Source organism: Lineus longissimus, chromosome 7 (genome assembly GCF_910592395.1).
Source record: "Lineus longissimus chromosome 7, tnLinLong1.2, whole genome shotgun sequence".
In the NCBI taxonomy this organism is placed as follows: domain Eukaryota; kingdom Metazoa; phylum Nemertea; class Pilidiophora; order Heteronemertea; family Lineidae; genus Lineus; species Lineus longissimus.
In genome coordinates, this window is record NC_088314.1 from 15,357,921 (window position 1) to 15,380,180 (window position 22,260).

At 41.6% G+C, this 22,260-nt stretch overlaps 1 protein-coding gene and 1 long non-coding RNA gene across 2 annotated transcripts; both read right to left on the reverse strand.

Annotated features, from left to right (window-relative positions):
- Positions 1-1,441: 1,441 nt before the first annotated feature.
- LOC135491370 (uncharacterized) lies at positions 1,442-12,831 on the reverse strand. Its single transcript, XM_064777190.1, has 3 exons — positions 12,581-12,831; positions 2,686-2,910; positions 1,442-2,257 (listed from the first exon to the last, which is right to left on the reverse strand). The coding sequence occupies exons 1-3, from the start codon at positions 12,755-12,757 to the stop codon at positions 1,661-1,663; spliced, it is 999 nt and encodes a 332-aa protein (XP_064633260.1). The 5' UTR covers positions 12,758-12,831; the 3' UTR covers positions 1,442-1,660.
- A 2,087-nt stretch (positions 12,832-14,918) lies between these two features.
- Positions 14,919-21,877, reverse strand: LOC135491450 (uncharacterized). The gene is made up of 3 exons (XR_010447830.1): positions 21,588-21,877; positions 16,164-16,257; positions 14,919-15,735 (listed from the first exon to the last, which is right to left on the reverse strand). It is a non-coding gene; the product is annotated as an uncharacterized LOC135491450 (long non-coding RNA).
- Positions 21,878-22,260: the final 383 nt, after the last annotated feature.

A 22,260-nucleotide genomic window follows, 5' to 3' on the forward strand; every position in this document is an offset into this window, starting at 1 on the left:
CCTTCTCATTTCCTGTTTATAAGTCATGCGCAGATCAATTAGCGAGGTACGGCCTGATGAAAATGCAGACAATAGGGCCTGTAATAGGGTTCCATGCATCAGAAGCTGGCAAAGGGCATTGTATTGCCTGCACGAAGTTGGCGCATAAAATGCGTAGCATCCCCACAGAGATTCTTTTCCAATGGTAGACTTCAGCTTCTCCCTGAATCAGAGCGAACTCCTTGACAAGCAGCATGTCTTGTTGCTCATTTCCCCAAAGTTTCTGAGTTTCCCCGCATCGACATTATACATGATCATAAGAAAGTTACTGGTCGAGTATTTCGCACTACAACGATCAAGCAAGTACAATTCACATCTCACCCCTTAATGTTTGTTCATTTGACTGAGATCACGTACAATTTTACTTCTTTTATTGCATTCAGCTACCTGTGGTATGTAACAAATGATTTGCAATAATGAGAAGGACGTTTCCTACTACGCCAGAAGTATTACGATAAAGTGCTACCATTTGGATGTTTTTCTCAACTGTCCGTCCATATTTTCCGCGGTCGTTTATTTGTAGTCTCTCTTAGTGAGGCAAGTAACTCACACGCAATAAATATAACAATGATATAAAAACAATTATATTTAATGAACAGCAAACGCATACATTGTTGAAGTTAGATTTGTTTTTTTTGTAGAGTAAAGTAAATTTACTACTTATCATGAAATCCACTAAAAAACAGCAAAGAACTATAACAATGCTGATCAGCAATTTCTCGGGCAAAATCGCAAGTGTCAATATGTCTACAGGTCGATCATACCAAAAGCTCAAGTTCAACGTTCAACTGTTTTGAAATTGAAATTCAGTTAGAACCCCGCGATCATTCTGCGTTGGATACGCGAGTCGGATACAAGTGCCCCCGACGGTCTAATGTCTCCCACATGCCTGGGGAAACTAGGGTACCACGCCCATCCGAGAGGGAAGTGAATGGGCACGGGTTTGCGGTAAATGAAACTTCGATCACGAAGTTCAGTATAACACAAGTCTGCAGAATATGGCTGTTGAGATCTTCGGTACCGTGACGAACAGCAGCCAGCAATTATAAAGTCTAATAACATACTGATGGACCCAGCACTAGGACAGAACGACCTCGTTGAAGTTGTTTCCGCTCCCCTAAAGTTTGGCGAGTCATGTGCTGACAGGTTCCTCGTAACAGCCGCCTTGTGGCGTGCGACGCTGCATGGTCAGGCCCAGGGGTGTGTGATCAAGGATGGCGCTTTGCGCTTGAGTTGTAATATTTACTGAGGTAATCACAGTTTGATTGTTTGCCGTCCTAGAGATATTATGATAACTAAAGATGCGGGCCACGAACAACGACAGTGAGAGCGTTGACCCGATCTCTACACCAAAGCTAACACTTTCAATTTCAATTTCAATTTATTCTGTATTAATTCCATATGGTTATTACAGAGGTAAATAAGCAAGATAAGCAACGTACAGTGTGAGATGTAACTATATAAATAACCATAAATAAAAGTACAGAGATGAAAGGAGATACCATAACCTATATATATGCACTGTATACGGACATAACATGTGAGCTGTCACTTCTTTCGCTTTCACCCGAAACCTCAAACAATCCATTGCTAATAACTCATAGACCGACCAAGACCCAAATCAATGGAAAACATCTCTGGATAGAAATGGCTCATGAAGCTGCGAGTATCTTAGCGAAAAAAAGCTGGGGACTTTCCCACCAGACCATTTGCTGGATAGACCAAATTTCTGGTTTAATGTTTCGTTGAAATCCGCACAACCGATAAAGTCAGGATATGTCACTAGGGTGTGCACCTGTTTAGGCTTGATGTTCTCCAACAGATCTTGGAGGTTTCTCGCAAAGTGGACCAAAGCAGCCTCTTTCGTTTCGCAGTAAATGTTAATTTCGTGACATTCCCAATTTTGGTCATCATCAACCATCCAATTGTAAAAACTCACACCGTTAATTTCCCCACAATTATCTTTGGATATTAGGAAGCGCTCTGGGAAGCAATAGGAAGGACTAAAATTCGAAATTACATCCAGCTTGTAGCACCGCCGTGTGATGCAGATCCAGTTGGATGGAAACTGACGTCTGAAGTCCGCCATCTCTAAGAATGTCTTCATTTCACTGAAGGGTACGCTGTTGATATGTTCGATCAGGTTGACGTTATTTTTGAAACCGCACTCGGCCCTTGACACGTCTTCGGGATTGAATAGAGTGAAGTGGTAAATTGACTAAAAATAGAAGAGAATAGGCAAATAGCAGATGACAGAATGTATAATACCCTTATCTATCGTCCGAGGACAGAGTGTCCTGATGAGGACATAACGGACACTGACTTTACCTTCAATACTTAAAGGGACAATATAGGCAGCAGCTAGGCTAGCCGCCAATAGGGGTCTCTCACATCTCACAGTACGTCGAAATGATTCTCGCTTGTACGAGGATTATATTTAGTGTTGAATCTGACATTACCCAGTGCATTTACTGTGTATATAAGCCACCTGAAGAAGGCCAAATTACCCATTCTGCTCCTGCCTTTAGTCCCCTTTTAAAGGCCCAGGCAACGGTTTTCGATGCGGGGTCGTTTAAAACTCTTCTTGTCGTGATCATGTACGCACCAAGGAGGTTATTTTGATACTAGTCAATGAGGCTTACTTACTATTGTAGATGCTACTTGCTTCCTATCCTCAGCCGTGAGTCTATTACTGTGCCAAATTAAACTTAGTTTTTCTTCCAAGTTCGGATAGAGACTTTTGAGTTGCCTGATCATCTCTTTATTCAAAAAGGCCTGGAGACCCTGCTCTCGATAATCAACATGCGTCCTTGCACCCATAAAGAGCATCCCCCTTCCTTCGTTGATTATCTCCGCACCACAATATGCAACCTGAGAAATAGAGAAAGGTAATACCACTTACATGCTGTGCACGGAGAAAACCAAGTCGTGCAAGCAGGAGAATCGTATCAGCCTCTCGCACTGTTTTCTTCAATAACAAATAACCCGTATTCTGAAACACATTGTTTGCTGTAGCGTAGCCTTATTTCAGGCCTAGTCTTTGAAGCAGCAGTCTCTAGTTTTGATGTCGCAACCGTAACCGCTTGGATTCGTACAAAGTACTAATCTTCTAAGTATTAAAGTGATAGTCGGCTTGCAGTATGTTTGTTCTTCTTCTGGTTCATCAGTAAACTGTTTTTCTAAACGTGTTTGATGCTTTTCCAATTTTCTTTCAGCTCTTAGATAGCAGAAACAAGCGTTATTCGTTATTTTCAGTACGCCCAAGTCCTGGCATGAAAGACCTTTCCCGCCACGTGGGTGCACGCCGATATCCGAGTTCACGTCACCCCGCTATCAAGACGCAACGTCATTTCCATTTATCGTCGATGTTGCGGGCTAATCAAGCGCCATCAGCGTGACGTTGATAAAAACCGATATCAGCACAATGTATGGCAAGCCAAAGCGGAAATAATCCAACCCGTGGGAAAATACTCGCAACATTCAAAAAGTGCATGCAACATTTCAAATATTATATGCAACATTTCGAAAATGAAATCAACAATATTAATAACTAAATGCCACCCGTGAAAAATACATGGCAAAAATTTTTTATGTTCAACCTTTTTTCGAGAAACATTTTTTTGGGGGGATTTTTTTTTTCGTCCAACAGTTTTTTTTGTCAAACATTTGTTTGTCCAACATTTTTTTCGTTCAACATTTTTTTCGTCCAACATTTTTGCCCAATTTTTTTCGTTTAACATTCACGTGACCAAGCTATAGTCACGTGGCCTCATAACAACCTCATGATGACGTGTCAGAGCTGTTGGAGTCGTCCTAAGATTTTACCTTCACCTTACTATTAACGACAACAACAACGCTGGTGTTCATGTTGTTGATGTCGTCAAGATAAACTCGTAAGGAAATTCCAGATGGGCCGTAAAGAAAAGTATGAGTTCAAATCACTTAGAAAATTGTAAATTCTTGATCTGTTGTACTTATTATGCCATAATAAAACTTTTCTTACCAATAATTATTTTATTCAACGCACTAATAAAGCTCAGTACATACTAGCACAACTGTCGGACTTGCCAGGACAGCAGTACCAGTATTCTCAAAGTTCTACTGTAAAAAATACACGTGTTCCATTCTGAAAAAAATAAGTTGGCGCAAGCGCAAAGGTATACCTCCTCGCGTAACTCACCCGTACGTCATCAGTTATGAGGTCACGAGACTGTAGCTTGGTCACGTGAATGTTGAACGAAAAAATGTTGAACGAAAAAAAGTTAATATAAAATAAATGTTGCTACGTATTTTTCACGGGTTGCAGGTAGTTTTGAAATTTTTGATGTAATTTTCGAAATGTTGAATTTAATTTTTGAATGTTGCGAGTTTTTTCCACGGTTGGATTATTTCCGCTTTGACTGGCCATAAATATGACGTCAAGTTCAGGAAACGCCTTACTGGTCATCGTTCCACGTGGAAAGAGTCGATGCGTTGAGAGCTAGCTCGGGTCAAATTGGAGTCAACATCAGAAAAGCGCGATAATTCAGTCAGATTTAGATTTTTTTCCATTTTTTGTGCAATTTGATGATAGAAACAACTTATGTGGAAAAGGAGGTGACTGTGCAGCCGACAGCTTGGTAATATTGTCTTTAATAACGCCAATGGTCCTTTAACATGTTTAATGTGAAGGATAAGCCTACATTGCATTTATCCCTTTTTTATTTATTACCACTAGCAAATTACCCGGAGGCGGGCAAGTTGAAATCAGCCATAACCCCAGGCCAACACTCGGCACTAACGACCGACAGTAACTGTGCGAGGGCAGAAGGATACGACTGACTCTCGTTTTCGAGGATAGTTAAAATGGGTGGGCTATACCTTGAGTCCATGGGCAGAAAGATTGAACTGCATTGACATTCTAATTCAGTCTTATTGATTTATTTGATAGAAACTTTAACACAAAATTAACAGTATTTGGTGCCTTTTGCTGCCTAGAGTTCAACTTATTAGGTCGACGACTTATTGCCTAATATCAGACCAATGAATGATATATAGTACGTTATGTGCCCAACCCCGGGCGCAATTAAGACTATTCACGCCGCGTCAGTGAAGGAGTTCGGACTTTGCGTCACCTGCTATACAGTAGTTCCTCGCATAGCTCGCCGTCTGACCAAGGCCTGATTTGAAAAATGTTTTAGTCAAGGAAAGTTGTAAATCTTTACTCTAACAATAGCGATGATGTCTATTTTACTCCAACAATAGGCATTGATGAACCGAACTATTAACAGACCTGCGCGTACGGGATACTCAGTTATGTCAATCCTGGAGGTCACCTGGCGTTTGCGAGCAATGTTGAAACATATTTCATGTAAAATCAAAGCTGCCCTTAGAAACGGCGGGTAGAAAGCGCGGAATTCCGCAGAATTCCGTTCGAAGATAAAAATCAATATGTAAATGTATTATTAAAGGCCATATATCAAGGTTTTTTGCCATTTTCTGCTGTAAGACGATTTCAAAAGTGTACCTAACACTTTATACAATACAGGAAAACCAAATGCAATTAGCTCCATCCATTTTGAAGATATAGCCAATTATGTGTTTGACAACTTGATTACCTAATTAGGCTAGCAACTGGCTTGTTAGAGCCAGGCGGCGGGTTCAGCAAAAGTTGTGATGTAGATCAGGTCATCTGTACATGTCATGCAATCATAAAAGCAGGAGGGCCTTAATTAATTATGCACACCTGGAAGTAATGTGTTTCATTCACTATGGTGTATTGTGTGGCTCCGAATTGTGTCAATGATAGCACAAAGAACAATCGAATGACGGATGGGACCCATTTTCATGAATTTCCAAAGCCAGTTGAACGAGAGAGGAGGAAGCTGTGGATTCGGAAGTGCAAACGTTTGGAGTGTTGGAAGCCTGGGCCTTCGGCCAAACTTTGCAGTGATCACTTTATCAATACGGATTATCACATGAAGCCGGATATCTGCATCCAACTGAATATTAAATGCCACTTGTTAAAAACAGCTGTTCCAACCATGTCAATTGCATTTAATGCCCGAGGCTGCTGAGGTCGGTTGTTATACATAATGTGTAGGCCCTATTGGAGCCTGTGATACCGCATAGTGTCTTCTTGTGTTCCAGCCATAGCAAGGTGACAGCGACACAGGTCAGTGTCAGTGACAGCCACTGTCAATGACAGATTATTGTCATCTGACATCCAGAAGTATTAAGGTAGCAGGAAGGGTTGGGCGTTTGTGGTTTCTGAGTCTGAGGGGGTTGGTGTCTGTTGACTGTGCTTTAAGAGAGACTAGGCATGGCGCCAGTCTCTCTTAAAGCACAGTCAACAGGCATTTGGTCTCAGTATTTGGGTTTTGATTGCCATGACTGTACCCCTGTAAAAGTCAGAGGAGGAGAAGTTTGGAATGATGAAAGCATTGAAGAAGAAGAAATGTTATTATTGAGGAAAGCAAAATTTATTATGAGACGAGAAGGCAGTGTCCTGACTTGATTATTTTGAAAATGGCAGTCTGAACACATTAAAAGGTGGAACATGGCATTTTATCGACTTTGAAGTGTTCCGCAGTTAAAGGGAGACTATAGGCAGCAGCTAGGTAGGCAAGATAAAGTCATACAAATTTGCCAATAGGGGTCAGTCATATCTCTAGGCATGGCGCCAGTCTCTCTTAAAGCACAGTCAAGAGGCATTTGGTCTTAGTATTTGGGTAAGTACAGAATCAAGGCAGCTCAGAGAGCAATGATTGAACGATGCTGTGGACAAGTCCAAGGATACTGCATCAGTCACGACCAACTTCTCATCAGAAAGCGTCACCACCAGCATATTCAATGTTCAGTTCCAACCTGTACCAGTCCAATGCACGCCTGTCATGGTCAGCAGTGGTCAGCTTAGCGCGATATGGAACATTCTTCCCAAACTCAAGCGAGGGAAGTCTGCTCATTAGCCTATCTCGCGCACTGCTCCTTCTTGTCAAACATCGTAGTGAAATCGTGGTACAGTGGGGCGTCCTCGAGGATTGCAGCTGGTCGGACAGACGTGAGGTGGAATGTGGGCGGCTGCACTTCTTCGTTGATGTGCGATGGCAGATAGCACAGTTGTTGCGTTGCATGACAGCTGAAAGTGAATGTGATATCATAGAACTGAGGCGTTTGCAATGAGACTGTAGGTGAAGTAGAAGCAAGGAGTGAAATGGACCATCTTCCAGTGACTAATATACAGAGTAAGGGCACTGGGTGTTGTTAGATTCAGCATTGAATGTATTCCTCGTACAAGCGTGAATAGTGTGGACATACAGTGAGAGGTGAGAGACCCCTATTGACTACTTCTTGTAACTTTATCTTGGATATTATATTAGTATTGAACTTCTAGCCATGGAATATGAAGAAATTGAAGTTGTAGGCATGGAATATGAAAAATTATTCAACGGTGAAAGACATTATTCCATGAGGCTTTGCCGTGATCGCAAAGGACGCGACGCGATTGGTTCACATGCTAATGAGGTATGATAATGATAATTACCTCTATAATGCTACTTGGATAGCGACTGTGTTGTTGATTGCAACAGTGGTCTATGTCAATGTGTGCCTGTAATGTCAATGAAGTATGATGAGGTGATGACGATAGTGCAATTATTAAATATTGGCAAGAGATCATACTACAACATAGGTCTTGTTTTTGACAGATGACTGTGCGACATTCCCATTGGGTCTTGTTAGAGTCAGCGCTGCATGTATTCCTTGTACAAGCTTGAATAGTTGTGACGACTTTGAGGGGTGAGAGACCCCTATCGGCTACTTCGGCTAATTTTATCTTGCCTACCTAGCTGCTAGCAATAGTGCCCCTTTATCAAGACTGAAACCCACTGTGCGGGGCTAAGAAATTACCTTTATAATCCTAGTTGGATAACCACTAGATGATTTGAAGAGTGCTCTGTGGATGTGTGCCTGTAATGTCAATGAAAGTATGATGAGGTGATGACGATAGTGGAATGACGAAATACTGGAAAGAGATCTATTCCTAGAAGAACATATGTCCTGTTTTGACTAGGTGGCGCATTTTAGAATCAGCAGTGAGCACTGTGTGTAACATGGTGGAGGCAGCGGAGATAATAACTGTGTCGAAAGTATTGTTATAGGGCCTTCCCTAGGCCCATGGGGTTAAATTTACAATCCACGATTGAAAAGACGTAGTTTGATCGCATTCAACTATAAATCCATTGAACAGTTGTGTTCCTTTAGTCAACCGATGACCTTTTGTTGGGCCATGATCGGGGATTGTAAACTGTAAATGTATTATGGACTGGGAGACGGGGGAAACACAAGTGAAATAGACCAAAACAAGTGATTTTGGGGCTTTGGTTTAGACGCATGCCCCACATGCGCCATGCGGGATTATACGGTTCATGTGAACTTGTTGACATCTACATGATCTGGTGCTGTTATTGGTCATGGTACATGGTAGGCCTAATCATCATGGCTATATGTTTCAGGAAAAGCTCGGAGTAAAATGAACTGCCGATGAATAATGATGTTGTTCATGTTTACCATGTTTACCATGTTTACTAGTACATAGCCATAGGGTATGCACTGGCCAGTGCACTTTCTGCACGTCGTCATGGTCATGTACGTGATACCTTGCATATTTTGTTTTTTGAATGCGCATGCTTTTTGGGCAAAATCACTTGTACCAACACTAATGAATAATGTCTTCTTATCCCTATGACTCCATACACAGTGAGGGCATTGTCCCATTCCCATCAAATGGTAACTTATTGTACCGTATTAGGGTGGAAGTTGGGGAGCAGATACCTACCGTTGTACGCCTGTCATAATCAGCAGTGATGAGCTTAGCGCGATATGGAACATTCTTCAGAAACTCAAGCGAGGGAAGTCTGCTCATTAGCATATCTCGCGCACTGCTCCTTCTTGTCAAACATCGTAGTGAAATCGTAGTGGAAAACGTCTGGCTTTGCGCCAGACGTTGAGACTAATAAGTGAAGAACTAATAGGTAAAGAACTTCTACTTGCGCGAGACTGCTCTGATAAAATTATCATTGCAGAGACTACGGTGACGTACACATATATTTTTTACAATCAAAAATGCCCTCAAAAGACGACATGGAATGATTATTTTATTGATATTTCCTACTATATACCTTCCAATTATCACTTTATACAAATAGATCGGCGTTAGGTCGCATGCTTTTCTTTCCTGGTGACACTATAAAGCAAAATAGTTGCAACCCCGTAAATGCGCTATAAGTCCAATAATAAGTGACGGTGACCCGTTATAAATGTTTCGCCAGCTTCGCTTTTTTGCCGCTACGCGGCGCGTTGGGCCCTTGCGTCTAGGCCTATCTAACGTTGCACGGCATTATATCGTCACGTTAAGATGATTGTGCATAATACCGTCACTTTTCAATAGTAGTTCAGCGTCATGACATAACTGGCGATACAACACTGACGAGGCGAAACAATATTGTGCAACATTAGTCTGTTCAAAATCATACATGTTATGCATCTGCAACCGTCTATCAATGTCTTCTTTGCTATATCGGCAGGTCTGCCATGCAAATTGATTAACCACAAATTCTAATCACTTTCGTCCGAATGATCACTCTCATTATGATCTAGTGATATCAATGGCTCGAACATGTACGGCTCAACGTTTAAATATCCTTTTGTATCGACCAAAACATCCTCAAATTCACTGCTCTCACTCTCTGAACTGTATGCGGAAGCCATCTTGCTTTGTTCTGACTGACCTGATCTACGTCATCAAAAAAATCCCTAGCGGCCACATGTGGAACTAATCTAAAGTTGTGTGTGGTGGGAAATTCAAATAGTTTAAAATTGAAAATTGAAATAACTAAATAATGACTTTATTATTAGAATTTTTTTAATGTCTGGGATCTTGTTTTTTTAACCCTCAACATATTTCATGAGTATCAAGCATGTTTTCAAACCTTGATATATGGCCTTTAAACCTGAAATCGTAGCATTGCAACATCTGTATTACGATTAAAATGTTACCTAGGGTATCAAACATCACAACAATGCCTTAAATTGATTAACTTTTGTGGGAACTATATTTATCTCGGGAGGTATCTGTGATTGAACCGGGAAAATGGCTATCATGGAACATGTGGAAAGGCAAGTGTCAGATTATCTGATGTCAAATGTGTTGTGTACGCATATATGGCGATGACAACAACCGCCGTATACGGCCTGAAGAACTTCGCTGGTCGTGCGTTTGCTGGCTGGCTTCGCTAATGGCGGAGACATTTTCGATCCTCTCCCAAGACAAGCTGATCATATTCACGACCTCTGGAAGTTCGATTTGGGGACTTTCCCCACCATCCTCGGTGTGATCAATTTTCCAGGTGGCACCTAGTTGGCATTTAAAAGCTTTCATGATGCTAATATCCCCCCCCCCCCCCGGTCAATTACCCAACGACAATTGCCCCCAGTAAAATAACCCCCTGTACATTTGCCCCCCCCCCCCCCCCCCAGTCAAATTGCCCCAGTGAAAGTGCCCCTTTGGAACTGAAATATTTTTTTACAAAGGTGTTTTCTCCTCCTTTTGCACTACCAAGACTCCCTTCCCTCCCTCCAAACCCAGCTAAAGAGAAGCTTTCGACGTGACGTAGTGAACTCCATTTTTCACAGTTGTCTATGGCTATGACTACAAGAGATCTTGAAACAATGTATGCCTTGAATCATTGTGGAGAAACTGATCTTTCACCACCATGATACCTCGCCGCCAATCCTGGCCAAATTCTGGTTTAAAAAAGTCTAACCAAGATGTGGATTTATACCCTAACAATAGCAATTAAGAGATTGGGATTCACCCCAGACGCACTTGCGGTTGAAGACGTGACCTTATTTTAGAGGTACCCGTAGGAGTTACTCCGAATAGTGGTGTAACGATCTCTAGGCCTATGACTTGAACTAAGTCCACATGTTTGTCACTTGTTCCATCGGTCAAAATGACTCGTTGGAAATTTCTTGTCTTTGATTTCTTGGTTTTGAGCCACTGTTGCTGGCCACCGCGCTTGGCTATCGCAACTGAGGAGGATACTGATGGTGACGAAGACCGCGAAGATGATAATGGTGTGGATGGTGACGGTATTGATCCGCCGATGGAGAGGCCACCTAGACGACACCTGAATGCGTATTCGGTTGCCCAGAAGATTCGGTATATGGATGACGACATCCAGGCCCACCTTTAAGGTTACACCCATGCCCAGACACCTACAGTTTACGCGCGTATATATTGAATTCTTCGACGAGCCTTTCGGGCCTGGTTAGCGAATGAGGATGATATCTGGAATTCATGGCCATACATGTACAGTCATTGCCAACATTGAGCAGGTTATCTGGTATAATGAACAGTTCAATATGCAGCAGTATGCCCGTCTGGACATATCTGGTCTCTACCACAGGTTCCTCTTCGTCGTCGCTCGGCATGCTTTCCCGCGAATTTGATCACGTGGCCTCAAGAGTGCGGGCGGCGTGGCTTCTTTCCCATGATCCGAATGCTCGGTCGACTGGGATGGCCTGCTTCCAAGCTGCTTTTTATCGGAATAGAACCGATGCCATGCAGTGGTCTCTCGCCAGATATGTTCTATAGATACTAATTTACCATCGTACCTAGTTTGATTATAATTTCTTGCTGGCTTTCATGCTTATTTTCGATGTTTTTACTCCTCGTCGCCAATAATACAACACGGGAACACGGGATTCTGTGATGAGAGACAAATGCTTTATTACGCATGCGCACAAGTACTGTTATTGACATAAGCGCTGTAGAGATTATCTGTTGGTTACTACAGGTCCCAAAAGAATAGGAACTGAGGACCGAAAGGACTGTCAATTTGTAACGCTTTCATTTGGCGCTACACGATATCTTCCATCGCCAAAATGACAATGATAATTATTGAATTGTCTGCAGACCTAACTGCCAAGCCGGAATCACTCTTCAACTAATTACCAAGGACCAATATTTGACCATTATCAAATGGATGACCCTTACTAATTGCAATGACATGACGTTGCTTTATTCCCAGTCCTGAATAACCTTTATCCCAGTAACGATACACGTCCTCATCACGGCCTGTGTTTTTTAAACACTTTTCTTGTTACTTATCAGACCTTGGTCAAACGGCGAGCTATGCGAGGAACTACTGTGTAACAACTCAGCGTCTTTCATTGCCCTTGCAGTTGTGGGTATCTCAAGGTCTCACAAGCCAGCGCGGATCCGAGTATATCTACGGCTGAGCCATCAAGTAGGCCCGGTTCTGCGATGCGAGACATTTTCCGGATTCTTTGTGAATTATATCATTTTGTAGAGACCCAGGGGAAAAGATTCCGATGACGAGGTCAGCGGTTAATTCTGCTGTGCGTACTGACTAAAGAACTCTGCGTTTCGCATTCCTCTCTCTTCTTCTTTGGTTTTCTTAAATAAACGTTTAAAAATCTGATTTTTTTAACAAGGGTTGCTATCTACACCTTGATTCAACTTAGCTTGCATGCTTACCACCTTTCCGTCGACCTCCAAGATGAAGTTCATCACTTGTGGATCTTCACAATGTGTCTTGTACAACACTGGGAGATAATCCAAGCCATAGTACACGTTCGAGGCGATGTCCAGCACGGCGACTCTGTCATCAACAAATCCTTGACGGACTACCAGTTGCCTTTTTTCAGCAGACATCTCGTTTAGTCTATGATAAACGGAGCCGGTTCACAGAATGTTGATTATTTCTGAATGCTTAGCGATGCAGGCATATGACTGTGCGAACAATCTACATTCATGTTTGTTGAATAAACATATACCTGAAGTGGGCAATAAAGTACACGCATAAATCTTTAAATGCACCTGGTATATAGGCTGCGTATGTTTTTATGTAGTCTGTCAGACTACGCAGCTTTCTCTATTCTCTATATTTTTGTTTTTTTCATCTGATGAAGAAAACAAAAATATATAACGCAAACATATATCTATTCAATAGGCTTCTTACATACGAATATTTAAATATTGGAAAACTATGCACTACAAAACTATGTATTACAAAATTATTGATTGGACTGGGAAAGTTTGGACTGACCGCCTGTTTGTTGTCAACATTATAATATCCGAGTCGGAATTGGGAACTGAGAACATGTGCTAATGTTGGTAGTTGGCCTATCTTAGAAACGCAGGCCCCTGACGCCAAATTAGTGGGATTAGTGGGCTAAATAATGATACCCCGTGGCTTCAGGGGTATGCGACTGTAGTCTGTGTTAGGAAATGCACTTAATCATATTGCACAGAGTTTGACATGTTTATTTTTGCAAGATTTCAAGCTGATTGGTAGGCGCCCCAGGCCGATCATATATAACCCAGCATTTCAGCTACCCTAGCAAGCAGGACATGACCATGAGATAAATGACAATCCACTTACATGATGTACACCATATGTACACAATACACTCAGATTAATGTATTGTACAACATTGTCACTGCATGTGCACATGCTGCTAGCCTATACGCATGGTCAACTTTGGCCCTCACACAGCATCACGGTCAGCAAGATAAACATGTTGGCTAAGCCACATCCAAATCCCTATTTCACAAACCTTTTAGTTTCTTGCCACTCCAAGTAAAATTCTTGAAGAAATTTGGGTCCCCTTTGGAGGGGATTCTGCCACTTTCTCGGATCCATTGATGCTCCTGTTTCATCAAATTTGATAACTGATGGGGTATTGGGAAATGAGCTGGGACAAGGCACCGGTTCATTAATTCCAGGCGGTGGAGAGTGATGGCTGTCAGTCCAGACTTTCCCAGTCGAATCTTTAGCTTTGTAATCCATAGTTTTCCAATACCCGAATGTTTACTGGTGTCTAATGAATTCGCTTTGAAAACTTAACTTGCACCAAAGTGCTACCATTTAGATGTTTTTCTCAACCGTCCGTCCATATTTTCCGCGGTCATTTATTTGTTGTCTCTCTTAGTGAGGCAAGTAACTCACACGCAATAAATATAACAATGGTATAAAAACAATTATATTTTATGAACAGCAAACGCATACATTGTTGAAGTTAGATTTGTTTTTTTTTGTAGAGTAAAGTAAATTTACTACTGATCAAGAAATCCACTAAAAAACAGCAAAGAACTATAACAATGCTGATCAGTAATTTCTCCGGGCAAAATCGCAAGTGTCAATATGTCTATAGGTCGATCGTACCAAAATCTCGAGTTCAACGCTCAACTGTTTTGAAATTGAAATTCAGTTAGAACCCCGCGATCATTCTGCGTTGGATACGCGAGTCGGATACAAGTGCCCCCGACGGTTTAATGTCTCCCACATGCCTGGGGAAACTAGGGTACCACACGCCCATCCGAGAGGGAAGTGAATGGGCACGGGTTTGCGGTAAATGAAACTTCGATCACGAAGTTCAGTATAACACAAGTCTGCAGAATATGGCTGTTGAGATCTTCGGTACCGTGACGAACAGCAGCCAGCAATTATAAAGTCTAATATAACATACTGATGGACCCAGCCATAGGGCAGAACGACCACGTTGAAGTTGTTTCCGCTCCCCTAAAGTTTGGCGAGTCATGTGCTGACAGGTTCCTCGTAACAGCCGCCTTGTGGCGTGCGACGCTGCATGGTCAGGCCCGGGGGGGGGGGGGGGGGGATCGAGGATGGCGCTTTGCGCCTGAGTTGTAATATTTACTAAGGTGGTCGCAGTTTGATTGTTTGCCGTCCTAGAGATATTATGATAACTAAAGGTGCGGGCCTCGAACAACGACAGTGAGAGCGTTGACACGATCTCTACACCAAAGCTAACACTTTCAATTTCAATTTCAATTTATTCTGTATTAATTCCATATGGTTATTACAGAGGTAAATAAGCAAGATAAGCAACGTACAGTGTGAGATGTAACTATATAAACAACCATAAATAAAAGTACAGAGATGAAAGGAGATACAATAACCTATATATATGCACTGTATACTGACATAACATGTGAGCTGTCACTTCTTTCGCGTTCACCCGAAACCTCAAACAATCCATTGATAATAACTCATAGACCGACCAAGACCCAAATCAATGGAAAACATCTCTGGATAGAAATTGCTCATGAAGCTGCGAGTATCTTAGCGAAAAAAAGCTGGGGACTTTTCCACCAGACCATTTGCTGGACAGGCCAAATTTCTGGTTGAATGTTTCGTTGAAATCCGCACAACCGATAAAGTCAGGATATGTCACTAGGGTGTGCACCTGTTTATGCTTGATGTTCTCCAACAGATCTTGGAGGTTTCTCGCAAAGTGGACCAAAGCAGCCTCTTTCGTTTCGCAGTAAATGTTAATTTCGTGACATTCCCAATTTTGCTCATCATCAACCATCCAATTGTAAAAACTCACACCGTTAATTTTCCCACTATTATATTTGGATATTAGGAAGCGCTCTGGGAAGCAATAGGAAGGACTAAAATTCGAAATTACATCCAGCTTGTAGCACCGCCGTGTGAGGCAGATCCTGTTGGATGGAAACTGACGTCTGAAGTCCGCCATCTCTAAGAATGTCTTCATTTCACTGAAGGGTACGCTGTTGATATGTTCGATCAGGTTGACGTTATTTTTGAAACCGCACTCGGCCCTTGACACGTCTTCGGGATTGAATAGAGTGAAGTGGTAAAGTAACTAAAAATAGAAGAGAATAGGCAAATAGCAGGTGACAGAATGTATAATACCCCTATCTATCGTCCGAGGACAGAGTGTCCTGATGAGGACATAACGGACACTGACTTTACCTTCAATACTTAAAGGGACAATATAGGCAGCAGCTAGGCTAGCCGCCAATAGGGGTCTCTCACATCTCACAGTACGTCAAAATGATTCTCGCTTGTACGAGGATTATATTAAGTGCTGAATCTGACATTACCCAGTGCATTTACTGTGTATGTAAGCCACCTGAAGATGGCCAAATTACCCATTCTGCTCCTGCCTTTAGTCCCCTTTTAAAGGCCCAGGCAACGGTTTTCGATGCGGGGTCGTTTAAAACTCTTCTTGTCGTGATCATGTACGCACCAAGGAGGTTATTTTGATACTAGTCAATGAGGCTTACTTACTATTGTAGATGCTACCTGCTTCCTATCCTCAGCCGTGAGTCTGTTACTGTGCCAAACTAAACTTAGTTTTTCTTCCAAGTTCACAATATGCAACCTAAGAAATAGAGAAAGGTAATACCACTTACATGCTGTGCACGGAGAAAACCAAGTCGTGCAAGCAGGAGAACCGTGTCAGCCTCTCGCACTGTTTTCTTCAATAACAAATCACCCGTATTCTGACACACATTGTTTGCTGTAGCGTAGCCTTGTTTCAGGCCTAGTCTTTGAAGCAGCAGTCTGTAATTTTGATGTCGCAACCGAAACCGCTTGGGTTCGTAGAAAGTACTAATCTTCTAAGTATTAAAGTGATAGTCAGCTTTTTATTGCAGTATGTTTGTTCTTCTTCTGGTTCATCAGTAAACTGTTTTTCTAAACGTGTTTGATGCTTTTCCAATTTTGTTTCAGCTCTTAGATAGCAGAAACAAGCGTTATTCGTTATTTTCAGTACGCCCAAGTCCTGGCGTGAAAGACCTTTCCCGCCACGTGGGTGCACGCCGATATCCGAGTTCACGTCACCCCGCTATCAAGACGCAACGTCATTTCCATTTATCGTCGATGTTGCGGGGTAATCAAGCGCCATCAGCGTGACGTTGATAAAAACCGATATCAGCACAATGTATGGCAAGCCAAAGCGGAAATAGTCCAACACGTGGGAAAATACTCGCAACATTCAAAAAGTGCATGCAACATTTCAAAAATTATATGCAACATTTCGAAAATGAAATTAACAATATTAATAACTAAATGCCACCCGTGAAAAATACATGGCAAAATTTTTTTTATGTTCAACCTTTTTTCGAGAAACATTTTTTTTCGTTCAGCATTTCTTTTCGTCCAACAGTTTTTTTGTCAAACATTTTTTTGTCCAACATTTTTTTCGTTCAACATTTTTTTCGTCCAACATTTATTTGCCCATTTTTTTTCGTTTAACATTCACGTGACCAAGCTGTAGTCACGTGGCCTCATAACAACCTCATGATGACGTGTCAGAGCTGTTGGAGTCGTCCAAAGAGTTTTCCTTCACCTTACTATTAACGACAACGACAACAATGCTGATGTTCATGTTGTTGATGTCGTCAAGATAACTCGTAAGGAAATTCCAGATGGGCCGTAAAGAAAAGTATGAGTTCATATCACTTAAAAAATTGTAAATTCTTGATCGGTTGTACTTATAATGCCATAATAAAACTTTTCATACCAAGAATTATTTTATTCAACGCACTAATAAAGCTCGCTACATACTAGCACAACTGTCGGACTTGGCAGGACGGCAGTACCAGTATTCTCAAAGTTCTACTGTAAAAAATACACGTGTTCCATTCTACAAAAAATAAGTTGGCGCAAGCGCAAAGGTATACCTCCTCGCGTAACTCACCCGTACGTCATCAGTTATGAGGTCACGAGACTGTAGCTTGGTCACGTGAATGTTGAACGAAAAAATGTTAAAAGGAAAAAAGGTTAATATAAAATGAATGTTACTACGTATTTTTCACGGGTTGCAGGTAGTTTTGAAATTTTTGATGTAATTTTCGAAATGCTGAATTTAATTTTTGAATGTTGCGAGTTTTTTCTCACGGTTGGATTATTTCCGCTTTGACTGGCCATAAACATGACGTCAAGTTCAGGAAACGCCTCACTGGTCATCGTTCCACGGGGAAAGAGTCGATGCGTTGAGAGCTAGCTCGGGTCAAATTGGAGTCAACATCAGAAAAGCGCGATAATTCAGTCAGATTTAGATTTTTTCCCATTTTTTTTGCAATTTGATGATAGAAACAACTTATGTGGAAAAGAAGGTGACTGTGCAGCCGACAGCTTGGTAATATTGTCTTTAATAACGCCAATGATCCCTTAACATGTTTAATGTGAAGGATAAGCCTACATTGCATTTATCCCTTTTTTTATTTATTACCACTAGCAAATTACCCGGGGGGCGGGCAAGTTGAAATCAGCCATAACCCCAGGCCAACACTCGGCACTAACGACCGATAGTAACTGTGCGAGGGCAGAAGGATACGACTGACTCTCGTTTTTCGAGGATAGTTAAAATGCTTGGGCTATACCTTGAGTCCATGGGCAGAAATATTGAACTGCATTGACATTCTAATTCGGTCTTATTGATTTATTTGATAGATACTTTAACACAAAATTAACAGTATTTGGTGCCTTTTGCTGCCTAAAGTTCAACTGATTAGGTCGACGACTTATTGCCTAATATCAGACCAATGAATGATATATAGTACGTTATGTGCCCAACCCCGGGCGCAATTAAGACTATTCACGCCGCGTCAGCGCATCGGAGTTCGGACTTTGCGTCACCTGCTATACAGTAGTTCCTCGCATAGCTCGCCGTCTGACCAAGGCCTGATTTGAAAAATGTTTTAGTCAAGGGAAGTTGTAAATCTTTACTCTAACAATAGCGATGATGTCTATTTTACTCCAACAATAGGCATTGATGACCCGACCTATTAACCGACCTGCGCGTTACGGGATACCCAGTTATGTCAGTCCTGGAGGTTATCTGGCGTTTGCGAGCAATGTTGAAACATATTTCATGTAAAATCAAAGCTGCCCTTAGAAACGGCGGGTAGAAAGCGCGGAATTCCGCAGAATTCCGTTCCAAGATAAACATCAATATATAAATGTATTATTAAGCCTCAAATCGTAGCATTGCAACATCTGTATTACTTTAGGATGTTATTAAGGGTATCCAACATCACAACAATGCCTTAAATTGATTAACTTTTGTTGGAACTATCTCGGGAAGTATCTGTGATTGAACCGGGAAAATGGCTATCATGGAACATGCAAGTGTCAGATTATCTGATGTCAAATGTGTTGTGTACGCATATATGGCGATGACAACAACCGCCGTATACGGCCTGAAGAACTTCGCTGCTCGTGCATTTGCTGGCTGGCTTCGCTGATGGCGGAGACATTTTCGATCCTCTCCCAAGACAAGCTGATCATAATCACGACCTCTCGAAGTTCGATTTGGGGACTTTCCCCACCATCTTCGGTGTGATCAATTTCCCAGGTGGCACCTAGTTGGCATTTAAAAGCTTTCATGATGCTGATATCCCTCCCCCAGTCAATTGCCCAACGACCATTGCCCCCAGTAAAATAACCCCCGTACATTTGCCCCCCCCCCCACCCCCAGTCAAATTGCCCCAGTGAAAGTGCCCCTTTGGAGCTGAAATGAGTAGCTTTCGACGTGTCGTAGTGAACTCCATTTTTCAAAATTGTCTATGGCTATGACTATAAGAGATCTTGAAACAATGTATGCCTTGAATCATTGTGGAGAAACTGATCTTTCACCACCATGATACCTCGCCGCCAATCCTGGCCAAATTCTGATTTAAAAAGAGTCTAACCAAGATGTGGATTTATACCCTAACAATAGCAATTAAGAGATTGGGATTCACCTCAGACGCACTTGCGGTTGAAGACGTAACCTTATTTTAGAGGTACCGTAGGAGTTACTCCGAATAGTGGTGTAACGATCTCTAGGCCAATGACTTGAACTAAGTCCACATGTTTGTCACTTGTTCCATCGGTCAAAATGACTCGTTGGAAATTTCTTGTCTTTGGTTTCTTGGTTTTGAGCCACTGTTGCTGGCCACCGCGCTTGGCTATCGCAACTGTTGAGGAAACTGATGGTGACGAAGACCGCGAAGATGATAATGGTGTGGATGGTGACGGTATTGATCCGCCGATGGAGAGGCCACCTAGACGACATCTGAATGCTTATTCGGTTGCCCAGAAGATTCGGTATATGGATGACGACATCCAGGCCCACCTTTAAGGTCACACCCATGCCCAGACACCTACAGCGTACGCGCGGATATATTGAATTCTTCGACGAGCCTTTCGGGACTGGTGAGCGAATGAGGATGATATCAGGAATTCATGGCCATACATGTACAGTCCTTCCAGAGAGTAAATGTCCACCGTTTAAGAAAAATATCACAGAGATAAAGTAAGATATTTGAATGCGGTTTTCAGCAGTGTATGGTATATTTAGTTGGTCATATATCTGTTGTATTTGGATGCTCCTAATTTCCATCCATTCATTATGTAACAAACATTTCGAAAAAGGTCTAAAAATCACTTATTTTATTTCATGTGCCTTTTCAAAAATTCAAATGAGCCCATGAACTGTGCTTTATGACCATAATGTTTGGCACTCGCAATTCCATAGAGTGTGTTCGATTGTCATGACAAATGCAAATTTTTGCTTAGGACTTTTTTGTCATTTTTTTAATATCTTCAATAACCTTTGATAACGATCCCCAATCCTTCATGTATGAGCTGAGTTGGCCATAAATACCCTGACTGACTGCATTGCTGATTATGAGGGGTGTTCTCAAAGGTCACCAGCTGTCTGAACAAACAATCACCTGTAGCGAGCTAAAACTAATCTTCAAAATTCAAGAATTTAACAGGAATTTTCCAGTAATGAAAGCAAAAAAAGTTCACCCATACATTGTGAAAAAGAACGAAAATGAAATAAAATAAAAAAGTTACTTTTTGGACATTTCTAAAATTGTCTGTTACATAATGAAGAGACAGGATTGGCTGGATCCAAATGCAACAGATACATGACCGACTAGATATACCATTCTCTGCTGAAAATCGCAGTCAATAATCTTATTCTATCTCGGGGTTATTAAAAGAAACCTGTGGACATTTCTTTCTGGAAGGACTGTACATGTAAAACTGCTCAGGAACAGCAATAACTGAGCACATGAGCGATAATTACACATTCAGCCATACTTCACATGAAACAAGTTATCAAATTCTGATCGGACAACGTTTAACACCAGTCTCATTAAATTATCGATACTATTAAGTCATCATTATCCTGCTACTATTGTGCGGGAATAGTTAGATCAATTATGATCAAATCACGTCTATAATCCCAGTCGAAGGGTAATCAATGCCCCAACTCGAACCTACTATTGTTAGAGTAAAAAATTTGAGAATTTTTTATTAATCAGACCTGGGTCAAACGGCGAGCTATGCGAGGAACTACTGTATAACAACTCAGCGTCTTCCATTGCCGTTGCAGTTGTGAGTATCTCAAGGTCTCACAAGCCAGCCCGGATCCGAGTATATCTACGGCTGAGCCATCAAGTAGGCTCGGTTCTGCGATGCGAGACATTTTCCGGATTCTTTGTGAGTTAGATCATTTTGTAGAGACCCAGGGGAAAAGATTCCGATGACGAGGTCAGCTATTAATTCTGCTGTTCGTACTGACTAAAGAACTCTGCGCTTCGCACTTCCTCCCTCTTCTTCTTTGGTTTTCTTAAATAAACGTGTAAAAATATGATTTTTTTAACAAAGGTTGCTATCTACACTTCGATTCAACTTAGCTTGCATGCTTACCACCTTTCCGTCGACCTCCAAGATAAAGTTCATCACTTGTGGATCTTCACAAAGTGTCTTGTACAACACTGGGAGATAATCCAAGCCATTGTACACGTTCGAGGCGATGTCCAGCACGGCGACTCTGTCATCAACAAATCCTTGACGGACTACCAGTTGCCTTTTTTCAGCAGACATCTCAATAGTCTATTGCCGTGTTCAAACTAGCGTTTTAAACCGAATTGAATGCGCATCAACGCCTTGATTCGAGTCAGGTGTTCACACTAGAGCCACCTTAATGCGAATTGAATCCGAACTAACGAGTACGGCTCTTAAAGCGTATTGAAATCCGATTCAGCACGCCCAGGCATATGACTGTGCGAACAATCTACATGTATATTCATGATTGTTAAATAAACACAACTCAATTCAATTCAATTCAGTTCAATTCACAGCAGTTTATTGAGCCAGATGATTACTACATTCATATAGGTTTAGAAAATACAATAAACTGGATAGAGAGAAGAAGCAGAGGAAAGTAAAACAGGCAGGGGTCTGTCTTAGGAAATGTACCCTGACCATCAGCGTGCGGAGGTGACGTATCTACAAATAAAAATTAAAAAAAAACAAAAACAAAAACAAAAAACAAAAACGTTAGAGTCTACAGAGAAATCATATAACAGCAAAATAAATG

Bases quoted from the DNA above. Each gene is read 5' to 3' on its own strand.
- LOC135491370 (XM_064777190.1), bottom strand. From the start codon at position 12,757: ATGTCTGCTGAAAAAAGGCAACTGGTAGTCCGTCAAGGATTTGTTGAT. The intron at 2,911-12,580 runs GTAAGCATGCAA...TCTATTTCTCAG, and splicing joins TGGAGGTCGACGGAAAGGTG to GTTGCATATTGTGGTGCGGA. The intron at 2,258-2,685 runs GTAAGTAAGCCT...TTCTATTTTTAG, and splicing joins AGCAAGTAGCATCTACAATA to TCAATTTACCACTTCACTCT.